This window comes from Corella eumyota, chromosome 4 (assembly GCF_963082875.1).
Source record: "Corella eumyota chromosome 4, kaCorEumy4.1, whole genome shotgun sequence".
Lineage (NCBI taxonomy): Eukaryota > Metazoa > Chordata > Ascidiacea > Phlebobranchia > Corellidae > Corella > Corella eumyota.
The window spans coordinates 14,160,493-14,184,736 of record NC_137493.1 but is presented as its reverse complement, the minus strand read 5'-3'; the positions used below and the strand labels follow the sequence as shown (position 1 = coordinate 14,184,736).

The 24,244-nt window shown below is 29.5% G+C and overlaps 2 protein-coding genes across 2 annotated transcripts; one reads left to right on the top strand and one right to left on the bottom strand.

The window, feature by feature from the left end:
* The first annotated feature begins 780 nt into the window (after positions 1–780).
* LOC145751608 (dual oxidase 1-like) lies at positions 781–20,442 on the top strand. The gene is made up of 35 exons (XM_082567793.1): positions 781–853; positions 3,426–3,517; positions 4,848–4,928; positions 5,311–5,472; positions 6,243–6,421; positions 6,574–6,784; positions 7,203–7,327; positions 7,576–7,678; positions 7,803–7,999; positions 8,177–8,273; positions 8,775–8,938; positions 9,131–9,309; positions 9,389–9,498; positions 10,051–10,188; positions 10,678–10,827; positions 11,056–11,177; positions 11,541–11,644; positions 12,093–12,249; positions 12,529–12,606; positions 13,167–13,302; positions 13,502–13,595; positions 14,054–14,229; positions 14,453–14,534; positions 14,934–15,008; positions 15,298–15,467; positions 15,876–16,106; positions 16,287–16,386; positions 16,732–16,892; positions 17,159–17,329; positions 17,428–17,558; positions 17,952–18,050; positions 18,245–18,409; positions 18,563–18,718; positions 18,867–18,995; positions 19,374–20,442. The coding sequence occupies exons 2-35, from the start codon at positions 3,439–3,441 to the stop codon at positions 19,494–19,496; spliced, it is 4,635 nt and encodes a 1,544-aa protein (XP_082423919.1). The 5' UTR covers positions 781–853; positions 3,426–3,438; the 3' UTR covers positions 19,497–20,442.
* A 330-nt stretch (positions 20,443–20,772) lies between these two features.
* LOC145750623 (meiotic recombination protein SPO11-like) lies at positions 20,773–24,133 on the bottom strand. Its single transcript, XM_082566696.1, has 10 exons — positions 24,053–24,133; positions 23,687–23,808; positions 23,421–23,512; positions 22,945–23,115; positions 22,491–22,637; positions 21,928–22,027; positions 21,525–21,562; positions 21,252–21,328; positions 21,035–21,146; positions 20,773–20,892 (listed from the first exon to the last, which is right to left on the bottom strand). The coding sequence occupies exons 2-10, from the start codon at positions 23,754–23,756 to the stop codon at positions 20,773–20,775; spliced, it is 927 nt and encodes a 308-aa protein (XP_082422822.1). The 5' UTR covers positions 23,757–23,808; positions 24,053–24,133.
* Between the last annotated feature and the right edge of the window lie 111 nt (positions 24,134–24,244).

The following is a 24,244-nucleotide window of genomic DNA, read 5'->3' as shown; positions in this document are numbered from 1 at the left end:
TAACATTCTAAACGCTCCGGCCTTTTATAATTATCGTCGCGAGCCTTGCCTTTTTTGCCTTCATTCCGGGACGAATATAAGTAGCTAGGCTTTTTATTAGCCATTTTTAGTTAAGACTATCTGCAAACTAAGACGGTGCATTCTGTAGGCCGAGTTTATAAGTTTAGTTGGGTATGGTAAAAAAAGGTCTTTAATGAAAATTAACAACATAAATTAAAAATCAACCCCGCCTTAGGGGAAATTAGTGCGAAGAGCGAATACTGTTTATCGCTACAGGATTAAATACTGTTAAAACGCTGTCGCAGTACGAGTTAAATTTTAAGAAAAGTCGACAAGTTAGTTAGAATTGAATAAAATTAAGTTTATTTGCATCGTTTTTAGTGCACCTTAACCCGAATTGAAGTTAGTTTCAGGTAATATTTGAACGACATAATAAACAAAAACGTAACGAGAAATAACTAGTTTTAAGCTTTAAATTTACAATTTTTTTTAATCAGCAGCTTTACGCATTACCTATTTTATACAAATTTTTACTAATTTTTTACTTAAAAAATCAAATATTTTTACTTAAAATAAGCTTTTGATAACTTATCAGGAAATGCCATAGACCAGGAAATGATAGCACAATTAAATAATCTCTATTACGTCAGTTTACGTAATTTATAAACAAAATAAGACGCAAAATAAGTATGGAATGTGGTTTAAAAGTTTAAAAATAAACATTTTGTTTATATGGTTGTTATTATAATATTAACCGTAATTACTTTAAACTTTCAGATATAGTTTTCAAGTTATTTAATTGTTGATTTAAAATAACAACTGCCGACGAATTACTAATTTAAGTCATATTTTGGTAAGTAATTAACCGGTATTATTATTATTATTTGTTGTAATAATATTGTATGTAAAAATTGAAATTAAAATTCTGTTTTGATAATTAATGAAAATTAAAATGCTAATTTTCGATTACTAATTTTATTGACATTTTTTGCAAAAAAAATATGCAAATTAAACACTTACAAATATTTATCCTGGCATAACGTATTCTAAACCCCAAAAAATAACTGTTTTTTTTTCTTTTTTTAAACTCAAAAAAAATTCGCATTTTTTTGTTTTTTTTCCTAAAAAAATTTTTTTTTAATTTTGTTTTTTGTTTTGACTGCCATGTTGCAAAAATCACGTTCTCCATTTCCCAATCACGTTCCATGACGTCACTCCACGCTGATGACGTCACGCGCATGCTCGGGCAAAAATCACGCGTCCGTCATTCGCAAAGCAGAACTTTCAACTTCGTTCGCGCACTCAGATATATGACGTCACAAATAAAAAATATTTTTAACCGGAAGTTACGTTCGACTTGAGATTTGCCGTGTCATTATTTTGTAACAAAATTAATGTCTGTATTTAAGTGACTCGGTGTTTTTTTGAATTCTAAATTTTCATTATTTATAAATATAGAGGTTCAGAGTTCAATTCTAGATGACAAAACCGGTTTTTGAAATCAAAAATTCGAAATTAAATCCATTTACTAGGACGTAGGTTAAATTAGAAAAATAACTTTCCCAAATAATCAAATGAGGTTTAAAAAATAACAACCTACTTATATAACTATTACTAATATACCTAATATGACTTATATAACTTTTTTCCGAAATTTAGAACTAGTTTATTTTTACCCGTTGCAAAAGCACACAAGTTTAATCATAATTTACCTTTAATTATGATTCACAAAAATTAGTAATCTAAAATTAAAAAAGATTTTCTCACAAATTAAGTTTTTAAGTCAAAAAAAAACAAAATTAAACAAATTATGCAACAACAAAACAATAATTTTATTCAACGGGAATGCCAATTAAAACAATTATAGCTACAATAAAATGTTTGTAAAATATAAGCATTGTAATTAGGCTTAAAATTTTACAGGGCGCATTTTAAACAAGAATTTTTGAACCAAATTTGCAAACAATTAAATTTTTAGAGTGGTAATTTTAAACGTTAAAACACATGTGTATTTACGTAAGAAAGCTATATTAGAATATCTAGTTTCGGTTTGCAAATATTTAAATTCACTTTGAAAAAAAAAAAGTTTTAAAATTTTCGTTAAAATTAAAAAAAAAATTGAAAATTTTTGAAATAATTTTTAATGTTTAATTTTAATATGGTGCAATTTAACTTCCTTAACATTATTAAACCGTTCGATTTCGTAACACCATTAATTAATTGTAGCTCTTAATGTACAACATTTTTTTTTAAATTTAAAATACAAAATTTTTTGTTTTTTCACATTAAAATTTTTTTTCGAATTTTCACTTTAAAAATTCTTTACCTAACAGGAAAATGTGTACAAGCCTGTCTAAACCGCATACTTGAGATCGTGACGTAACAATTGAAGTGATAAATGTGTCTAAGTAAACCGAAATGCATTTAAATAGTTGTAAAGTTGGTATAGGGTAGGGTCCGTATCTTAGCGAGACCGCGCAAATATTCGCTATTTCATTGTACACATTTAAAATGTATTGTTGAATAATAAACTTAAAATATCATAATACAAGTTTAAAATTTCAAAGTAAAATATAGTTGCTCAAAAAAAATATTACAAGTTTTTATATTTTATTTTATTTTTTTTTGAATTATGAAAAAAATTGAAAAAAAATTTTGGTCAATTTCATAAAAAAAAAAAATTTTTTAAATTTTTTTTTACCACTAGTCATAATAACAATACGAATTTTGGCAAAGTTGAAAAAAAATACCTGGCACAAAACATTGTACGGTATTCCACTAGACATAAAAAACAGAACTTATATTAGACGTCGCCAAAACGTGGAAAAACATAATTGAAATTTGATCCGTCGACATTTAACCAGTCACGTGATATAAACATTTTTCCAAAATTAAAAAATTGATTTTTCGAAAATTTTAAATCACCCTACCTAAAAAAACGTCGCCAAACTAAAAATAACGTTTTAGTAAAAAGTAAAAGGTTACGTTAATTCGAAACAGGTTAATTATGTTTTAATCTGTTAGTAAGTCCCATAATCTATCATGTTTTGTACGTTTTTCTCAAAATAAAATTACGTTAAATTTTAAGTAACGTCATAAATATATCACGTACTGTGATTTCATATGTTTATACATAATTTTAGAACAACAAAAAAATTGTAAGTGCATAAAAATCTTAAAAAATCAACAAAAAAATATATTAAAACATTTCTTTAATATAGAATAAAAATAAAAAACAGTGTGGCATTGGTGCAGCTCGAACCCGAAACCTGTCGGCTTGCATCCGATGCCATGACTAGTTTACCACGCTTTCAGACTTGTCAACAAACAGGAAATTTTAATTACTAATCTCCTACCCCCTCTACCGGTTAAGGCTACTGAAATATTATATAACTAATCTTTTATCAATTTATTTATTTTTTTAGGTTTCGGTTTAGGATGTCTGGTAAAAGTCGATCGATTACTTTTTTTCAGTCAACTTTTATTCTACTTTTGGTGGGAACATACGTCATAAAAGGTAAGATTATGACGTCATAGTCATTATTTACTTCTTCATATAAATTATTAAATTTATATATTTAAAACAAAAATTATCGGTCAAAAATATAAAATAATTTTTTTAAGTTCAAAATAGCTACTAATTTAAATTACAGTTTACAAAAATTTACATAGAGATTTAAAAAGGTTTAAAAATATAAAACGAAACGTTTTAAACTAAACCGGTTTGTTATGACTTTCTATATTTTGCGGCACCACCAAAAAGCGGATTACGGTAATCCGTGTTTTTTCGATTTCCGCGGATTTTAAAATAATTATAACTATTTACGGAATATCACTAATAAAATTACTGTTAAAATTATGTAAATATTTTTGTATAATCTGTTTGTTCTTCAACTAGACGTTTTGGTGCTAAAATTAGTAAGTTACTCAAAAAATAAACGATTACGGGCTTTATAAATGTAAGTAACTGGTAACGGTGGTTAAAATGAAAACGCCTTAAAATTTTTAATTAATCAGCGTTTAAAAACGTCTCAAAAAATTTATCAAATCGTTTTTTTGACGTAAAGAATAAAAATCACCCGAGGCAGAAATTTTTTTTTTGATATCTATGGACCAAAAATACTAATGCGTAAATTTCGGAAAAAATTAAAACAATATTTTGATTAGTAAAAGTTAATGTTTTCCGTTAATATTAATACGTTATCACGTAATCAAATCTATTAGTAAAAACGTTATTTATAATTATGTATTATATGTCAAACGAACCTAATTAGTTGTGTTTATAATATGTCAAATATTAGTTTGAAGAAAAACACATTTTCATTTAAATTTTATTATATTTACTTCTTAAATCATAATAAAATAATTTCCTTTTGTCCTTTATTAATTAATTGTATTAATATTTTGCAAACCTATTTGTCAGTTAACATTTATTTAAGCAAAATTATTTTTTAAAATGATAACCTGTTTTAAGCAACCGGTTTTTCGATTTTAATAATGTTTTTACCAAAAGTTTAAAAATAAACAAGCTCTACTTAGAATTTTTTTTGCATTACCCAGTAATATTTATCCGCGTTTAATTGAGAAAAATAATAAGTCTTTTCTTTTTTTTAATTTTAAGAAATGTGTAATGTATTTGCTATTTTAAATGCAATTCAAAACAAAAAATCGTTGTGATTAACTTATATTTTTAGATAAATAAATATTTTTTTAAATTGTTTTTTACATTACCCAGAAAACTAAAACCTAAAAACAATTTTAAAACTGAAAATAATAAATTCTATATTAAATATATTTTAAAAATATTGTTTTTTTAATTATTTATTTTTGCGATTTTTTATTAATAGGCGAACATCAAACTTTGAACAAAAATTCAAGATTGAATGGTTGGTATAATAATATAGACCAACCACAATGGGGGACGCCAGGTAAAGTTAACTTATGAACCCGGGGTTTAGGGTTCGATTCTAATCGACTGCTTTCTTTTTTTTAGTTTTAAAAAATGCATAATATGGTATTTTTATTTAATAAAAAATGTTCTAATGTGTTACAATTTTAATTGTTTTAATTTTTATTTTATTGTAAAAAAGCAACAATCAATAAATATTGCCTGTTTACTAAACCAAAAGATAGATAACATCTTTATTTTTAACTTACGAACCCAGAGTGTAAGGTTCAATTCTAACCGACTGCATTTATTTTCAAAGTTTTTAAAAAATGCGTGATTTTATATTTCTGTTCAAGAAAGAAAGGTTCTAATGTTTTACAATTTTAATTAAACCAAAAAATACGTAACATCATTATGTTTAGGCCAAGGTTTATTACGAATGAGCATACCTTCTTATACTGACGGAGTATCACACCCTAACACCAACGAATTACCAAACGCAATCACTTTAAGCAACATGCTTATGGCTGGTCCGTCTGGAATACCATCCTCGCTCGGTCGAACCGTGTTTTTTGCTTTTCAAGGTATCTTTTTTGTATCACTTTGAAGTGATAGTTTTATCTGTAATTTTATTAATAAAGTGTGTGCTGTTTAGACGTGTTTTTAGCTATTTAAAAGTGCTAAGCTAAAGAGCAAATAGTGTGACATTGGTGCGGCTTGAACCCAAAGCCTTTAGGATCGTAGTTCGCCGCCATTCACAATATCTCGAAATTTTATACTTTTTACCATAATATAATATTATTCTGTTAACAAATCAAAAGCGAGTAGCCAACCAATACAATGTTTTAATAATTTTACCATGTCAAAGCATTTAATAGTTTTTATTCGTAACTGCATTGACATTACACATTTTACAAATATTTGCAAAAAAGATCCATCAAACAAAAAGTTATTTAACGACAACTCTTTTTATATCACTCACTACGCAAATTGAATTGCTTACAGTTACGTTTTACATATAAACAAAAATATATAATACACCCAATACAAAGTTAAACTGGTAGCGTGGTGTAGTTGTAAGAACACTTGCTACACCACCATGAAGTCGTGGGTTTAATCCCCACTGCTCTCATACAGCAGCGCCCTTGAGTAAGGCGCTATAAACAGTATGAACTCCTGCTGAGACAGCACTTAATCAGCAGCATAATTACCGGGCAATTATAATCTATAGTATCCTAAACCGCTAAAGGAAACTCAAGACTGGGTTGAAGTTAACGTCACGCATTTGACCTTACCACATCGAGGATAATAATATTAATATATACAAAAAAGTCTAATATTTTTATTTTCGCAGGCCAACACTTGGCTGATGACATGCTTGACAGTAGATGGTATACTTGCCCCAACCAATACATTAACATTCCAATACCCACAATAAATGGCACCCAACCTCCCCAGGGAGATATCATGCCCCTGTTTAGGGCAAGTTTCGTTGAGGGCACGGGGGAATCGACCAATTCACCCAGAGTTGTGGTACTTTTTTTAAATATTTTTTTATTACTACCTTTATTTTTGCTCGCCTTTTAAATACACATTTCGCAAAAGAAAAATTATTGTGTCCCCATTTTTTCTAATTTATTCTCTAAACCTCTCAAAAATTAAATTCAACTCAATTTTTCTTACAGGATAACCACGCTACAGCCTGGATTGATGGAAGTGTAATATACGGTAACAGCAATTCATGGGCGGAGAATTTACGATCATTTGTTGGGGGTAAACTATTGGGGGAAGAGGGGTTTGATATACCTGCTTTTAACAGGAGAGAGCTACCACTTGTTAACCCAATTGTTAGCCCTAAGAGGCCACCAGAGCTCAGAAATCCTGAAGATGAAATAGGTGAATCAAGAAGTTAATGACAAATAGACTATTTTACATTATTTTTATGAAAATATAGTTTGAAGTTGTTCAAAAAACATGGCATTTTTTTAATTGATCTATCCTCGATGTAGGAAGATCGACCTTATAACCTAAACATAGCGTAACATCAGTTACCCAGACCAAGTATGGAGTTGCCTTTGGCAGTTTGGAGTATTATAGATTCCAATTGCCCAATATTCAAGCTGCTGACTAAGTGTTGGCTCAGCAGGGGTTCATACCATTTAAAGCGTCGTTATTAAGAAAAGGCTGTAGCATAAGGGCAGTGGGGATTAAACCCAGGACTTTAAATAGTGAAGTCGAGTGTTCTGATACTACGAAACGAGTTAAACATTCCAAACAACTTTTTAAATTTTTCTTTTTTTGAAATCTTACCAAGGTTTTGGCAATCCACGAGGTAATGAAAACCCATTTTTAATGTCCATTGGAGTGTTGTGGTACAGATGGCATAACTATCAAGCTGATAGATATGCAGGATTGAACCCAACATGGTCTGATCAACAGGTAAAAACTAAATTTAAAGTTTTCTAAGTTTTAAAAATCATTAAAAAAATTTATTTTAAAATTAAACAACTTTTTATTGGAATAAAATATGCTACCTACAAACTGCTAGGAAAAAATCAATATTTAAAAATTTGGTTAAATTTTCCAATACTGTTTTATTTTTTTGAATAAGTATTATTTATCAACTTGTTTCTTTTAAGTTTAAAGAAACATTTAATTCAACTATATTTTAAATTTTTTTGTTTTAGATATTTGATGCAGCAAGAAGATGGGTGATCGCAACTTATCAAAAAATTGCAATTTATGATTGGGTTCCAGTTATGACTAATTCAAGTCTACCACCTTATACAGGTAAATATATATATATATATATAAATATAAAAAATAGATTTAGAAAAGCTTTAGATATTATTAAACCATTTGTTGAGTACCAAAATGCAGAAAGCAAATTTTTTTAATAAAACATTCCATTTAGGTTACAACAACTTTTTGGACCCAAGCGTTGCTGCAGAATTTGCAGTAGCTGCGATGCGAAGTGCCCACAGTTTGATTCCAAGTGGAGTCGTTCTAAGAACAAATGATTGTTTACCTGTTGATCCGTTACCTGAGATTTATGGCAACTCTGCCGGGGAGCCTGCTTTGAGACTATGCAATACTTACTGGCAATTACAGGTAAGTTTTTGTTTGTTAAATTTTTACTGCAAATTTGATCATTTTTTTAAATACCCTTCTTCAATTCTGTAATATTTGTTAGACCCTTAAAATACTTTATTTTAAAACTTGTTATAAGCCAGATTACAAGGCTATAAAAAGTTTACAAAAGAAATAAAAATAACCTTTTGTACTTAGGATGCCATAGAACAAGATGGAATCAGTCCCATTATTCTTGGTATGACATCACAAGCAGCTGAAGCTGATGACAGAATTGTTGTTGATGACTTGAGAAGTAATAAACAATAAACCTATGAAAAAAACAGATATATTTTAAAGTTTAAACAACTGCGATAAATTTTAAATAATCAGTATTTAACATTACTTAACTTTAAATAAATTAATGCAAAACAATTTTCATAAGATCTTAACAGCATATCATATATTGGCTTTAAACTGGCAGCTTGGTGTAGTGGTAAGACACTTGCGACACCACACATGAGGTCGTGGGCTCAATCCCCACTGCTCTCATGCTGTAGCACCTAAGAGTAAGGTGGTATAAACGGTACAAACTCCTGCTGAGCCAGCACTTAATCAGCAGCATAATTATTGGGCAATTATAATCTATAATATCCCAAACTGCCACAGGCAACTCCAGACTGGGTTGGAGTAACTGATGTTACTCTATGTTTAAGGCGCCATTTGACTCTTCTACATCGAGGATAAAAATATATACAAAAAATAAATAAATAAAACAATTTTTAAAACTTTTTTAACCTAGCAATTTAATTTTTAGAGTTTTTGTATGGTCCTTTAAAACGTACCAGAATGGACTTGGAAGCAGTTACAATACAAAGAGGAAGAGATGCTGGCCTTCCTACTTTTAATAATGTGAGGAGATCTTTTGACATGGAACCAATCACAAACTTCAGGGAACTAAATCCAAGATTGCCTGAAGTTGTAAGTGAAATATTATTGGATAAAATTAATTTAAAAACCAAAAACAAATTAGACTAATATTGTTAAAAATGGTTTAAAAAGTTAAAACATTTTTAAGATATTTTGGTCTTTTCATACAAATATTTATCAATAAAGATAACACTTGTCAGTAAAAATAATATTTTGACATTAAAAATTTTTGAATTGTTTTAGATAATTGATCGCTTGATAGAATTATACGGCAACGACACTGAACTGTTGGAATTTTATGTCGGAGGGTTATTGGAAAGTAATGATGACCTCACGGGGACTTTATTTTCTCAAGTCATGATGGATCAATTTAGAAGAACAAGAGACAGTGACAGATTTTGGTTCGAGAATTCAGATAACGGGTAAAAAAAATTTTTTTGTATCTTAACAATATTGCACAAACGTTATTTGAGGTTAAAATTTTAATTGATTTATTTATAGAATCTTTACTGAACAAGAAATTGAAGAAATAAAAAACACAACAATGACTGACATTATTTCAACCGTTACTTCCATTCCAAATTTACAAGAAAATGTTTTTAGGATCACTGGTAAAATAAATTTACTTGTTAAGGGTTTATTGTAGTTTGTATTATTGTTAGTGTATGTCAACCTACTTACATCAATATTAATAACATTTAAAACTGACAAAGCCAACTTAAGACTGGGTAAGTGTTACCCTTTTTTCGTATGTATATATCTTTATTCTTGATGTGGGAAGGTCGAATGCGCGACCTAAACATAGAGTAACATCAGTTACTTCGACCCAGTCTTGAGTTGCCTTTAGCAGTATGGGATATTATAAATTATAATTGCCTGATAATTATGCTGCTGATTAAGTGCTGGCTCAGCAGGAGTTTGTACCGTTTAGAACGCCTTACTCAAAGACGCTACAGCATAAGAGTGGCAATTGAACCCACGACCTCATGGTGGTGTAGCAAGTGTTCTTACCACTACACCACGCTTTATTAAGCCTATTGTAAAGTTAAGAATTAGAATAATTAAAAAAATATATAGAAAAATGAAGTACAACTTTTAAGTTATAATTTCATTTTTCTACCTCGTGTACAATTTAAATTAGTTCTAAACTAAAACTTTGATAGATTCGAGATGTCCATCAAAAATAGTTACAACAGAAATGTTTAACAAGCCTTGCACACCCAATACTGGAATAGATTTCTTTAATGGATACTGGGGCAAATTTGTTGGAATTTTTGTTCTTTTACTTCTATTTCCAATTAGTAAGTTAATAAGCAAACATGTGTTTTATTAATTAATTATATAACATTGATCATCAATAAGATATGCATTTCTGCTATTATAATTTATTTTATCTGCATTACTCTTTCAATTTCAACCGACAGTGTGGTGTAGTGGTAAGAACACTGAACACTTGTTACACCACACATGGGGTCGTGGGTTTAATCCCCACTGATCTCATGCTGTAGCGCCCTTGAGTAAGGAGATATAAACGGTATAAACTCCTGCTGAGCCAGCACTTAATCAGCAGCATAATTATCGGGCAATTATGGTTTATATAATAACCCAAACTGCCACAGGCAACTCGAGACTGGGTCGGAGTAACTGATGTTACTCTATGTTTAGGTTGTGCATTCAAACTTTCAACATCGAGGATAAAGATATATACAAAAAAAATGTGAAAATTCAATAAAAAATTAATGAACGTAATTTGAAATTTTTTGTAAGTTTTTTGTAAAATGTTTTTATAGTATCTTACTTTGTGATGTGTATGATTGCCTGGAAACGACAAAACTCGTTAAGTTTACAAAAGAAAATAGCAGCTACAAAGTCAATTAAGAGAGCCTCTCATGCCAGCTCTCACCTTAATGGCCAAACGGAAGGAGTAAACACTTTTACAGGTAAGTTTTTTACGCAGTAGAAACTTTTCAAGCAACTTGTAACATATTTAATAAAGATTAAATATTTTTTTGTTAACAATTATTATACAAAAACCAATGAATTTTAGGAGATAAATGACTTAAAAATTTAGTTTTAAAAAATATATATTACCCTAATTCTGAACAGCATTTCTTATTATTACCAACAAATACTTACTTATATTTTTATATCATACCTTTATTTTTTAGCATTTGAAGTTGAAGGAGAAGAAAAATCACGAAGAGTTATTATTATGCTGACTGGGTCTTTAATCAAGATCTTGAACACCGCTGGAGCTGAGCTTAGAAAAGTTTCACTAAAAAAATTCAAGGTACCAAAGATAATAAACAAAACCCTAAACAATGTTAAAATTTACAGTGCCTCATCTAAGGCAAAATTTTAACACATCCAGGGATCCAAATATAGAAAAATGTACAGGCTTAAGTATAACTAAAACAGTGTATAATATAACAGAACTAAAAACTAAAACAATTATAAACACATAATAGCAAAGTTTCAAAAATTTACATTAAATTTAATGACATGTTGCTATTTATGTATTTATATTTAAAATAACTAACTATGCCTTATTTTTAAAGAATATTTAAACACATTTAAAACTAGAACTTTTAGCTTGAGTTTTATGAATAAAGTTAACAAAAACATTAGCTTTATACAAAATTTGAATGTTTAGAAAACTTACCTGTTCTCATCCCGCAACAAGAAAAGAGATCTGCTCGTTGTTAGAGTTCCCAAAGAATATGATATTGTCTTGAGGTTTCAGGAGGCTGAAGAAAGGTAATTTAAAATAAACTTTATTAAAACTGTCTTTAATAAACATCGAAGCAATAATAAAAATGACTTGTTAAATGACAAAAATCTGTTGAAACTTTCAGTCTCTTCAGTACAACTTTTATGTATATACATTTATCCTTGATGTAGGAAAGTCGAATGTGTGATCTAAACATAGAGTACATCAGTTACTCTGACCCAGTCTCACCTGTGGCAGTTTGGGATATTATAGATTATAACTGCCCGCTTATTATGCTGCTGATTAAGTCCTGGCTCAGCAAGAGTTCATACCGTTTATAGCACCTTACTTAAGGACACTACAGCATAAGAGCAGTGGGATTGAACCCACGACATCATGTGGTGTAGCAAGAACAACTACACCACGCTACCAGTTTCATAAAAATGCAAACTTATTTGTTAACCATTAATTCCAAAAGCTATTCGATACATTTAGAACAACTGCATTGGAAATATTGAAGACGTTTATAGAAAAAAATGGAGTTCAAGTTGAACCATTTGAGTTGGATGAAAACGCTTTAAAAATTGAAGCAGTTACAAAAGAAGTCAGGCAAATCTTGTTGGAATCTTTCTTTAGAAAAACTTTTGCTGAAGTAAGTAATTCGTTTTAAAACTGTCAAGAACTTAATATTACTACATTTTAAACATTTTTTATTGCTATTAAATAATCGTGTTGGGGCATTATAAGATTAAAAAATTAAAAGTTTACATTTTGGGTCTACATTTTCGATTTAAATTATTCTATAAAATTATAGAAAAAAAAAAATTTTGTATATTTTTTACAACTGTCTAAATGTTTGAAAAAATATGTAAATACTGGTGTTTTCATTATAAAGCTTTACCATTTAAACTCACTAAATCAAATATGTTAGGCACTACAAATTGAAGATGACAGCAGTGGAAGCGAATCTGGAAGAACTATGGCTGTAGCAGATTGTGAGCTAACAGAGGTGTGTATTAGTTTATAAAAGACTTGGATTTGAAGTATTGTAAATTTAAGATACAAATATGTTATTGATACCCAATTTTTAAGACAGCAATAAATTAGCCGGCAGCGTGGTTTAGTAGCCGGCAGCGTGGTGTAGTAGCCGGCAGCTTGGTGTAGTGGTAAGAACACTTGCTTCACCACACATGAGGTTGTGGGTTCAATCCCCACTGATCTCATGCTGTAGCGCCCTTGAGTAAGGCGCTATATACGGTATGAACTCCTGCTAAGCCAGCCACTTAATCAGCGGCATAATTATCAGGCAATTATAATCTATAATATCCCTGGGTCGGAGTAACAGTTGTTACTCTATGTTTAAGTCGTGAATTCGACTTTCCCACATTGAGGATAAAGATATTTACTAAAAAAAAAAAAAAAACTAAAATGCAGGGCCTGAAAACCAATAAGTTACATTTTTATTTAAAAATTTAACTACAGAGTTATCCTGAAAATCTAGCTATAAAACATAATTTTATTAATCTTCTAAACACAAAAACGATATTATCTAACGTTACATTTTTTTAGCTGGAACTAGCTGAAAGTATTGGAATGAAACCTGACTCTTTGTTCGTGAAACAAATGTTTAGATTGGCTGATACTGATGACAGTGGATATCTCTCATTCAGGGAATTTGCTGATCTTACTATTCTACTGATGAATGGTAATTTTTCAATATAAAAAAGTGTATCTACTTGCCTAAATTTGTATATATACTTTTAACATGATATACTTGTTTTAAACAAAACTCATTTTCAATTTAAACATGCTTAGGCAACTTTTTATAAATGTTTTTTTTTTATTGTTGAACTTATTTTGTGTCTTAGCCTAAAAATTAAAACCTGATTAACCAATCTAAACAGGAACTCCTGAACAAAAAACTCAGATGTTGTTTGATATGTACGATGTTGATCACAGCGGAGAAATAAACAGAACAGAAGGAAGAGAAATGATAAAGTAGATTTGTGATTTAATTAATTAAAACAAATTTGTTTAAATTAAATTTTAAATTTACTTTAAAAAACCTTTAAATACGATCATAATATTTTTTGGTAAGGTTTTTTTTTGCATATATTTTTATTCCTAATGTGGGAAGTTCGAATGAGCAACCTGAACATAGAGTAACATCAGTTACTCCGACCCAGTTTCGAGTTGCCTTTAGCAGTTTGGGATAATATTTAGATTAAAACTGCCCGATAATTATGCTGCTGATTAAGTGCTGGCTCAGCAGTAGTGCCCACCGTTTAAAGCTCCTTACTCAGGGGCGCTACAATGAAGGCAGTAAAGATTGAACCCACGACCTTACAGCGGTGTAGCAGGTGTTCTTACCACTACACCACTCTGCCGGTTTAAAAACAGATAAAAATTAAATTTCTGTATTTAGAAAAAAATTTTAAACTGACTTTTTTTGGTAGATCCTTTCTGGAGATGGCTGGGGCAAAATTGACAACTGAAGAATTGGATACAGCTGTGAGCACGATCTTCAGGGAAGCAGGTGAAAACAAGGAATCGATCACCAAGGATGACTTTACCTCGGTTATGTTAAAAGAACATAGAAGTGAATTTCAGAGTGCAAGATTGTCATTACCAGGTTTGCAAGATTTTCTAAAAATATTTTACAAGTATACTTATGCAAAAATACGTAATAGTGAAACAACTTATATAATTTCTGTATAATTCAGAGTCTACAATATGCTATATACTTAAAATAAATCCAAGCTAAATAAATATAATTATACAGTATTTAAACCTAAACTAAAAGTGAACATTTATTTAGTTTAGGTTTAAAAAAAAATAATTTAATTTTTTTACAGGCTTTTCGAAGTCAATGAAAAAAAAGGCCGGAGAAAGAAATTATGAGAAAAATGTTTTACGACAAACCAGCGCACCTGAAAAGTAAGAAAAAATTCGACTTTATTTTTGCCATGTTTTTTTTACTTTAGGTTATACATCAGCCTTATGTTATGTTTTTTTGTATATATCTTTATCCTTGATGTAGAAAGGTCGAATGCGAACCTAAACATAGAGTAACATTAGTTACTCCAAACCCAGTCTTGAGTTGCCTGTGGCAGTTTGGGATATTATAGAGACTATAATTGCCAGGTAACTATACTGCTGATTAAAAGCTGGCTCAGCGGGAGTTCTCACTGTTTATAGCGCCTTACACCAAGGCGCTACAGCATTAGAGCAAGGGGATTGAACCCACGGCCTCATGGTGGTGTAACAAGTGTTCTTACCAAAAACCAGGCTTAGATGTTGCATTTAAACGTAAAACTTTGTTTTAATTACTTTTAGTGAAACAACATCGGAGGGAACACATTTAAGAAAACGTGATTCTGACAAAACCAAACAAATTAACAACAATGAAAAGTAAAAAAATTAGTTAAATAAAAAAACACTTTTTACAAGACTCTGACAATAACACAAACTTATTATGCCTTTAAATTGTTATGACGATCCTTATATTCTTAAAATCATATATTTTCAGTGTAAACATTACCAATTTTACCAGATATTTGAATAAATTTCTCAAATTAAAAAAAAAGTATTTTGTCATACAGTAACTATAAATAACTTGAGATAGGAAACAAATAATAAACTTTATAATTTAACCTCTAAAATCTAAACTTTTTAAAAAACTATTTTTGTTTTACCTTAGAGATGCTGATGGTGTTTTTCTCGAAGCAGTGTCAGAAAAGGAAGAGAAGACCTGGCTTGGAAGAAAGTGGAAATCACTCAAAAGAAGCGTTGAGAATTATCGCCGGCACATTTTTTGCATGGTCATCTTTTACGGCATCACTATCGCTCTAATCGCTGAAAGAGCAATGTGTGAGTCAGCAAATACCCAGTTAAATTTTTCTTAAAATTTATATTTGTGTTTTTAAAATGCCAAAATTTAATTAATTATAACCAGCAGCGTGGTGTAGAGGTCAAATCACTTTCTACACGACATGGGGTCTTTGGTTCGCTTCCCAGTGATCTCACGCTGTTGAGCCCTCGAGTAAGGTGCTACAAACGATAGAAACTTCTGCTGAGCTAGCATCTAATCAGCAGCTCAATTATCGGGGAAATTTAATCTATAATTTTCCAAACTGCTAAAGGCAACTCAAGACTAGGTCAGGTTAGCTGTTGTAACTCTATGTTAGGTCGCGCGTTCGACCTTCCCACATCGGGGATAAGAAAATACAAAAAAAATTAAAAAATATCCATATTTTTAAATTCTTAAATTTTTTTTAGTTTATGCATATGGTACTGAACACAGTGGTGTAAGAAGAGTGTCTGAATGGGGAATAATTATAAGTCGGGCAACTGCTGCTGGGGCTTCGTTTCATTTCAGTTTTATCTTGTTAACCATGTGCCGTAACTTGATCACATTTTGTCGAGAAACTTTCCTAAAGAATTTCATTCCCTTCGATGCAGCTGTTGCTTTTCATAAACAAATTGCTTATGTGGCTTTAGTAGAAGCTTGTAAGTATACATTTTATTTTAATATACAGACTCTATGAGATAAAAAAACAATACATTGTTATTAAACATTTCAAAAAAATTAGTATAGTTACTTTAATATTGTAAAATATAACTTACAATTTTAATAAGTTCAACAACTAATGTTCTACTTGTGATACTTTTTACTTGATCTGCTTTTAGTGCTTCATGCTTTGGGACATTTGACCAATATCTACCATTTCTGTGTACACCCATTACCTGTGTTGGCTTGCTTGTTTCCTAAAGTGATTGTTGATAACGGGTAAGTAGAACTTACACCTAAACTAATTACCTCCAACAAGATATAAATAGCAACATATAAATTTAAATCTAACGTTGTTTAACTTGCAAATATTTTAAATTACACCAATAAATGGATTCTGTGTATAACTAGTAGTAATATATAACTATTACTCTGGTCCTTAATGCTATTAAATTTATTTTGTTTTGGCTTTGCTTTTAGAAAACTAAAAATTATTTGCAAGCACAAAAAAACAGTTTTCTCTATCAAACCCCAAAAACTATTTAAAAACAAATATTACCCTATACAAAAATTAAAATAAAAAATCAACTCAACAGAATTCTTTATTTTTAATATTTTTTAAAGATCTGACTTGCCAAGAAACTTAATGTGGTGGTTTTTCAACACTGTCCCTGGTACAACTGGAATTTTAATTCTTTTAAGCTTGGCTATCATGTATGTGTTTGCTATGCAGTATTCAAGAAGATTTTGCTTTAGGGCTTTCTGGATTACCCACCATTTATACTGTAGGTTAACACTATTTCATCTTAAATTATTTATAATATTGTAATTTGCATTTGATATAATTCTAACTGTAAGCTAATAAAACAACTATTTTAAAGCTTAAGTTTTTCAAGCAAAACAAAAATTTTAACTGAACAAGTAGTACTTGTACAAAAATAAAGCGTTGCTTTAGTAATATTGTCATTTTCTTACCAAAACTGACCTAAAAAAACTAACAACAAAAATTTAACTTACTATCTAAATCACTAAACATCAATATTATATTCAGCTGTGATCTATGTACTGATCATTGTCCATGGAAGTTTAGGCTTACTTCAATCTCCGGTATTTCAATATTACCTGATAGTACCTGCAATTATCTTCGCTATTGACAAACTTATCACTATCAGTAGATCAAAAGTGGAAATACCAGTTGTTAGAGCAGAACCTTTGCCTTCTGGTTTGTTTAGTTAATATATTTTAGACAACCTTAAAATATTTAATAAAATAAATCTTGGATAAAAGAATTTGTTCTCAAAACATTGTTTCGTTTTACAGGAGTATTAAACTTAGTGTTTAAACGACCGACAGGATTTGATTACAAGTCAGGACAGTGGGTCCAAATCGCCTCGCTGGGTTTGGGGCCTGATGAATATCATCCTTTCACCCTTACCTCTGCACCTCACGAGGTAAAATATAAAGGACTTTATGTGTAAAATATAAGCTTAACCGGCAGCGTGGTGTAGTGGTAAGAACACTTGCTACACCACTCATAAGGTCGTGGGTTCAATCCCCACTGCTTTCATACTGTAGCGCCCTTGAGTAAGGCGCTATAAATGGTATGAACTCCTGCTGAGCCAGCACTTGATCAGCAGCATAATTATCAGGCAATTATAATCTATAATATCCCAAACTGCCACAGGCAACTCGAGACTGGGTCGGAGTAACTAATGTTACTCTATGTTTAAGTCGCGCATTCGACTTTCCCACATCGAGGATAAAGATATATACAAAAAAAAAAGTTAAGTGGCATATTTATAAATGGTTTAGGTTTTTTAAACAAACTTTATTTGTTTTTACAGAGACATCTATCCTTGCACATTAGATCAGCTGGACCTTGGACTACTAATCTTAGAAACTTATACCAATCTTCATTGGAACAAAACCTAAAACTACCTAACGTAAGTAAAGCAAACATGCATGTGCTATTTTTTACACTCCTTTAAATAATACTGATTAGCAAAATAAATGCTGTAAAATATAAAGTGGTCAAAAAGCAAACACTTGCTTTCTAAAATTGTACAATATTTTTACTTCGGAATGGTATATGTAACTGGTCCTGGAAAAAAAAATTAAAAAAAATTTTCTTTTTTAGTTGTACTTAGATGGTCCATTTGGAGAAGGTCACCAGGATTGGTACAAATATGAGGTTTCAGTTTTGGTGGGAGCAGGTATTGGAGTCACTCCATTTGCTTCCATTCTCAAGGATATTGTGAACAGAGCTAACACTCAAAAGGGATTTCAGATAACTTGTAAAAAGGTTGGATTTTTTTAAATATGTAACAGATGTTTGTTTATAAAATCTTTTCTAAAAAGTGATTTCTAAACTTGGTCACAATAAACTATTCCTTTGACTTAACTTTTTATATTATTCATTTTTTCCACCTTTCTACCTTTATTTTAATATTTTTAGGTTTATTTTATCTGGGTAACAAGGACTCAACGTCACTTTGAATGGTTGACCGAAATTATCAAAGACCTGGAGGAAACACAAGGTGGTGATCTTGTGTCAACTCATATTTACATTACACAGTTTGCAAACAAGTTTGATCTCAGGACGACTATGCTGGTATGTTGTTAACAAAGTATTGAGTTTAATACTTTATTAAAAAAGCAAGACTTTTAAGGGTCCTAAAGCCTTACAGAATTTTTTTTTAAATTTTTTGTACTTAAAAAGTAAATTTATACTGACTTTAACTTCTTGATATATTTTACAGTACATTTGTGAAAGATACTTTCAAAAAGTAGCAAGCAAAAGTATGTTCACCGGGTTGAAGGCAACGACTCATTTCGGAAGACCACAATTCGAACCTTTCCTTGATTCTCTACAAACTACACATCGTGGGGTAAGCTTACAGTCTGATTTTTATTTTGGCATTGTTTATGTATTATTAGTTATAAAAAACTAAAGCTGTTTGGTTGCAATTTCGGCTAATCGAAAATCCTAAATATTTGAATACTTTTAACTAATTTATAAATGTTATCTATCTGTTCACATTGGGCTAAACTGCCAAATAAATAGAAATGTACCTTTTTTTTAATTTATTTAAATAACCAAGATTAATATATATTTTATAAATACACTAATTAAAAATTAACTAAAAAAAATATATACACCGACAAAAAACTAAAAAAAAAATATTTAAGTAACTAAAAAAAAACATAAACTAAACTGCAAAAAATGTAGCTAACACAACTTGAATTAAATTTTTTGTGTTATTTAGACTCGAACTATGGGAGTTTTTAGTTGTGGACCACATGGGTTAACCAGTGGTGTTGAGGAGGCCTGCAAGAACATCAATAAACTCAACAAAGCAAGATTCAATCATTTCTTTGAAAATTTCTAAATTTTGTTGAAAAATTTTACTGAACTCTTTTGTATCTTTGTAAGATTAATTTACTTCTTTAAAATTTCAATTTTTGTTGATAATTTTACTGAATTATGTTATGTTATGTCTTTAACTCTCTAGTTGAAAGGGGAAATTAGATACAGCTTTACTTTTAACTCTGTCTTATCCACCTATCTTTAACATTTATCTACGACATATTTACACATTATGCAAAAAACGAGATTATTTAATTGTCCTATTAAACAATTAAAAAGTCAAGTTTTGTATAAATACATATTAGAATATACCCTTAAAGACAAAAAACTTCTATAAAATTGAAATCATAGACTTACAAAATATTACAATATGCTGTGTTCATAATTCCTTATTTTTCGTTATATATAATTTTTTGTTTTTATTTTATTCGGCTTTTCTGCATATGTAAACTTTAAGCTTTATTTCATATTAATATAATGCTATCATCCCCTATTGTTAACATACATGCACTTATAGGCATACAATATTCCAAACTAAACTGATATGTTAAAAAAATCGTTTAAATGTTTTGGTTACAATGTTACAATAAATACCCATATCTTATATGTTAAAAGAAATAATTTTAAATCAATTTGAAAATATTCTGCCTTATTCTATTCTGCCCACTTTTTTAACAGGCCTATCTTTTAAAAGTTTAATAAATTTTAATTTTGTATTTATATATCTGAAATGCCATATCTTAAAACACTGCCATATAAATAAGCTTCTACTTTTGAAAATAAAAATTTATTATTTTACAATATCATCACAAATCACAATAATAAAACTACCCTATTTCATTGTATTGTTTTTTTATACAGTAAAAGAACTGTAGCATAAATGCACTTATTACACAAGATTTAGCTATAAAAATATTGTAATGACAAACATGCCTTTAACAAAAATCATCTGTACCAAATATTATCTTGAAAATCTGTTTATGTTATTTTGCCAAATATGTATATATAATAATGTGTAATTATTTATGCAAATAAAATATCGGAATATATTGTAAAAGGGGAGTATTTTTATATATTATTTTACTTAATTTTGATTGAACCCACGACCTTATGTGTGAAGTAACAAGTGTTTTTACCACTACACCACTTTGCCGGTACCACAACACCACGCTGCCGGTAATAGCTTAATGCCTAATATATTTAGGACAATTAAGCAAAGCAGCAGAAACCATACCAAAATTAAAATATCCTAAAATATTTTTAATTTATTAAATTTTTATGAAACTACTTACTTGTATTTAAATCCATTCTCCATGTTTTATTTTAGTTGCAATAAATACTTTGGATAGATAGATTGCAGATATTTTAGACAGTGCCTGAATTTCTGCTTTGTTGTGTGTTGACAACATTTCTTCAATCTAAAAATATTATATAAAACAAAACAACAAAAATTATCTCTAAAATTTTTTTTTAGCAATTGGCGCACTAAATATAGACTTGTTTATTTTGAGTGGTTGCTTTTACAAAAAAAAGAAAATTTGATTGCAAATTTTTAAATACCTCCTGTTTTAGATCAGGGTGGTGACTCATGTACGGTCTTGCCAATAAGTCGTGGCACTTCGACTCATCTCTTTTAGTCATTTTTATTACTCCATCAGCTGGTAAATGTAACCTTTACATACAAAATTGTAAATGCAAAATTGTACAATGGTTTAAAACAACATATTCATCTATTTAATGCAATATGATTATTAGATTATATTAAACTATTATTTACTTTTTAATATCTGTTGGAAAAACCCCGATCCATCTCATGAAAGGTAGAGCAAGGCTTAAGGTGTCAAAACTTTGTGACTATGAAATAAAAAACTAAAATTAATAAAATTTCACACTGTTACAAAAATAACAAAAAAAAAACAGGTATATACATTTAACTTAACAAAAACTATGACAAATACATACAACTTCTCTAAATTTATTATAATAACCTTTTTCACATTAAAAAGTGCTGTACTACACTTACTACTAAAAAAAACGTGTTGTAACTTACCAGAGAGCCAAAGCGATAGACACACATGATTTCAATACCTAAAATTATAATTCATTTAAATTAATATGATGATAATACAAGAGGTATAAACATTTGAATAAAGCCTTTAAAGTAACCAAAACACTTGCTACACCACACATAAGGTCGTCGGTTCAATCCCTATTGATCTCATGTTGTAGCGCCCTTGAGTAAGATGCTATAAATAAAATAAACTCCTGCTGAGCCAGCACTTAATCAGCAGTATAATTATCTGACATGTATAATCTATAACATCCCGAACTGCCACAGGCAACTAAAACTGGATCGGAGTAACTAATGTTACTCTATGTTTAAGTCGTGCATGCAAATTTCCCACATCAAGAATTAAAATATATACAAAAAAAAAGAATTGCTAAATAACCACCATGAGGGTCAGCATCCATTAAACCAAGCACAGGAATTTGAAGTTCATTCCAAATTCTTTTGATTATTAATCTTGTGTTTATATCTGGTATCCCCTTACCCTAATTTAAAAATAAAAATATTTATTAGTATGTATGCATGTTATATTAATGCTTTATGTTTCAAAAAACTGTAGTAGTAAGGGGTAACACTAAAAGAAGAAAGTGAAGAGAAGGGGGAGGCAAGCACTAAAAGAAAAAAAGAAGAAAAAGGATGGCTAAAAGGAAAGTTTTTCGAGTCATTTTTATTAGACAGGAAATTGTCAATGCTAAAAGGCATTACGGAAGCATTGACAAACTCCTTTTCCTAAAATTGACTGCAAGTTACTTTCCCTTAAGTCCCTCCTTCCCCCTTCCCCCTTTTCAGAGCTTCTTCCCCTTCTGTCTTTCTTTTAGCCCCTTTTTTAATATTGCCCGTGCTTAACATCAAATTCTTAGTTTTATTTAACTTATTGATGCAGTTACCATTTAAGTTTCTGCTTTATTTGGTTTAACAAGTAAAAAAATTCTAACATTTTTAACTTACTGTTATCATGATACAAGGCATGTCATTATAAAAACCATCGTCAATTAACCTCTGAAAAGTGGCATCTTTCTCAACTACTAAAACAAACTTGGCTAATTTTGATCGAATATTATCAATTAAATCAATTTGTGTGGGAACCGATATACTCTAAAAAACAAAAGTTATATAAATAAAATAAAAAAATTGATCTTAGCATTTTTTTACCCAATTAATTTATTTTATAGTATTTAAATAGTCAACAATTAAAGATTTACCAGTATAGCAAAGTACCATTTTACTACTTTTAAATTATTCTAAAAAACCTAATAGAATATAGCTAATTTAATAATATTTTTTGTATCAAAAAAAATTATGTAAAAAAATGTATATACATAATTGTATACCAAATATTTTCTTTTTAGTTAAATATAGTTTTAATACATTCTTTATTCTTTAAAAGTTAAACTATATTTACTCTTACAGAGTTTGAGCAATCTATTATTTCTCCGTTAGCTCCAGTAAATGTCAGATCCCCAACAATAAAACCTTTTGAAGTTGCAACTACATTTAACCATCGACGAGGTACTTCCAACATACAAGCTATTTCGTCAATTATTTGGTCCAGTGTTGATTGATTTTTAAATAACTAAAAAAATAAATAAAAGGAATAAATTGTCTACTTTAATTTTATCTTTAAAATATTACATAAGATCCTGTGTTTGACTACTACTGCCTTTTAATAATAGCATACCTCAAAAAAAAGATTTTTTTCTTGTAAGTTACTTAAAGTCAAACAAAAAACAAAACACAAGAGAGGGTAGTATAAAAAGGTTGCCAACTAAAAATTGCACAAGAGTAAAAAAACTGCCTGACTTTGGTAAACTACTACTTACGTTAATTAATCAATTGGATTAATACTCATTTTACGATTTGTTTATTTGTTTAACTTACATTAACTTCTTCATAATACAAATCTCTCTTTGTTGCAACTTGATCTGTTTTCAATAACTTGTAAATCATTGATAATACCTTTAACATTAGACCTAAAAAAATTAATGGTTTTTGTTTTTAGAAAAATATAATGCATAGAAATTGTGAAATTTCGAAAGTTATTTAAACAATAATAAAATTAAAACTTAACAATTTTAATGTTTAATATGACGTAAACCTAAAAATGATGTACTTTATTAAAAATAATGTACAAACATGTAACAAACCAAATTTTTCTACTGATGCGTCATTTGCTATTGAAATTGTTTTAATATTTGCTTGATCAGTATCCACCATTTTCAACCCAACATTTGGAATGTAAACAGCATTTTCCCAATCATGCCTATTTCTTAAAGAACAAAATAATTTGCCTTTATTTATCCTTAATGAAGAAAATTCGACTTTACAACCTAAACATGGAGTAACAGCAGTTACCCCTACCCAGTCTTAAGTTGTCTTTGGCAGTTATGCTGCTAATTAAGTGTTGGCTTAACAAAGGTTCATATCATTCATATTGAGTAAGGCAAGTGTTCTGAACACCACACCAAAAAGTTATCGTTTTGAAAAAAAAATATATGTGAAAATCTTATTACCTAATTTGCAAGCATGGTGGTGTTTTTATTGATAGTTGGTGTACAATCTGAACTACAACATCCTCAACACGCTTTTCTACTTCCTCTCTTAAAACATAGTTTTATTCGGGTAATAGTAAATTGACATTAAATCAACTACAATCATAAAAGTTTAAAAGATAGGAACATTAAAAACTCTTACTTGGGGACGTC

What these genes read in the sequence shown, in the direction of transcription:
- LOC145751608 (XM_082567793.1), top strand. Translation starts at nt 3,439, where the DNA reads ATGTCTGGTAAAAGTCGATCGATTACTTTTTTTCAGTCAACTTTTATT. An exon ending in CAAATTAACAACAATGAAAA is followed by an intron (nt 15,009 to 15,297) that starts GTAAAAAAATTA and finishes GTTTTACCTTAG; the next exon opens with AGATGCTGATGGTGTTTTTC. An exon ending in AAAGTGATTGTTGATAACGG is followed by an intron (nt 16,387 to 16,731) that starts GTAAGTAGAACT and finishes TATTTTTTAAAG; the next exon opens with ATCTGACTTGCCAAGAAACT.
- LOC145750623 (XM_082566696.1), bottom strand. Translation starts at nt 23,756, where the DNA reads ATGGTGGATACTGATCAAGCAAATATTAAAACAATTTCAATAGCAAAT. An exon ending in CGCATCAGTAGAAAAATTTG is followed by an intron (nt 23,513 to 23,686) that starts GTTTGTTACATG and finishes TAATTTTTTTAG; the next exon opens with GTCTAATGTTAAAGGTATTA. An exon ending in ACCCTGATCTAAAACAGGAG is followed by an intron (nt 20,893 to 21,034) that starts GTATTTAAAAAT and finishes TAATATTTTTAG; the next exon opens with ATTGAAGAAATGTTGTCAAC.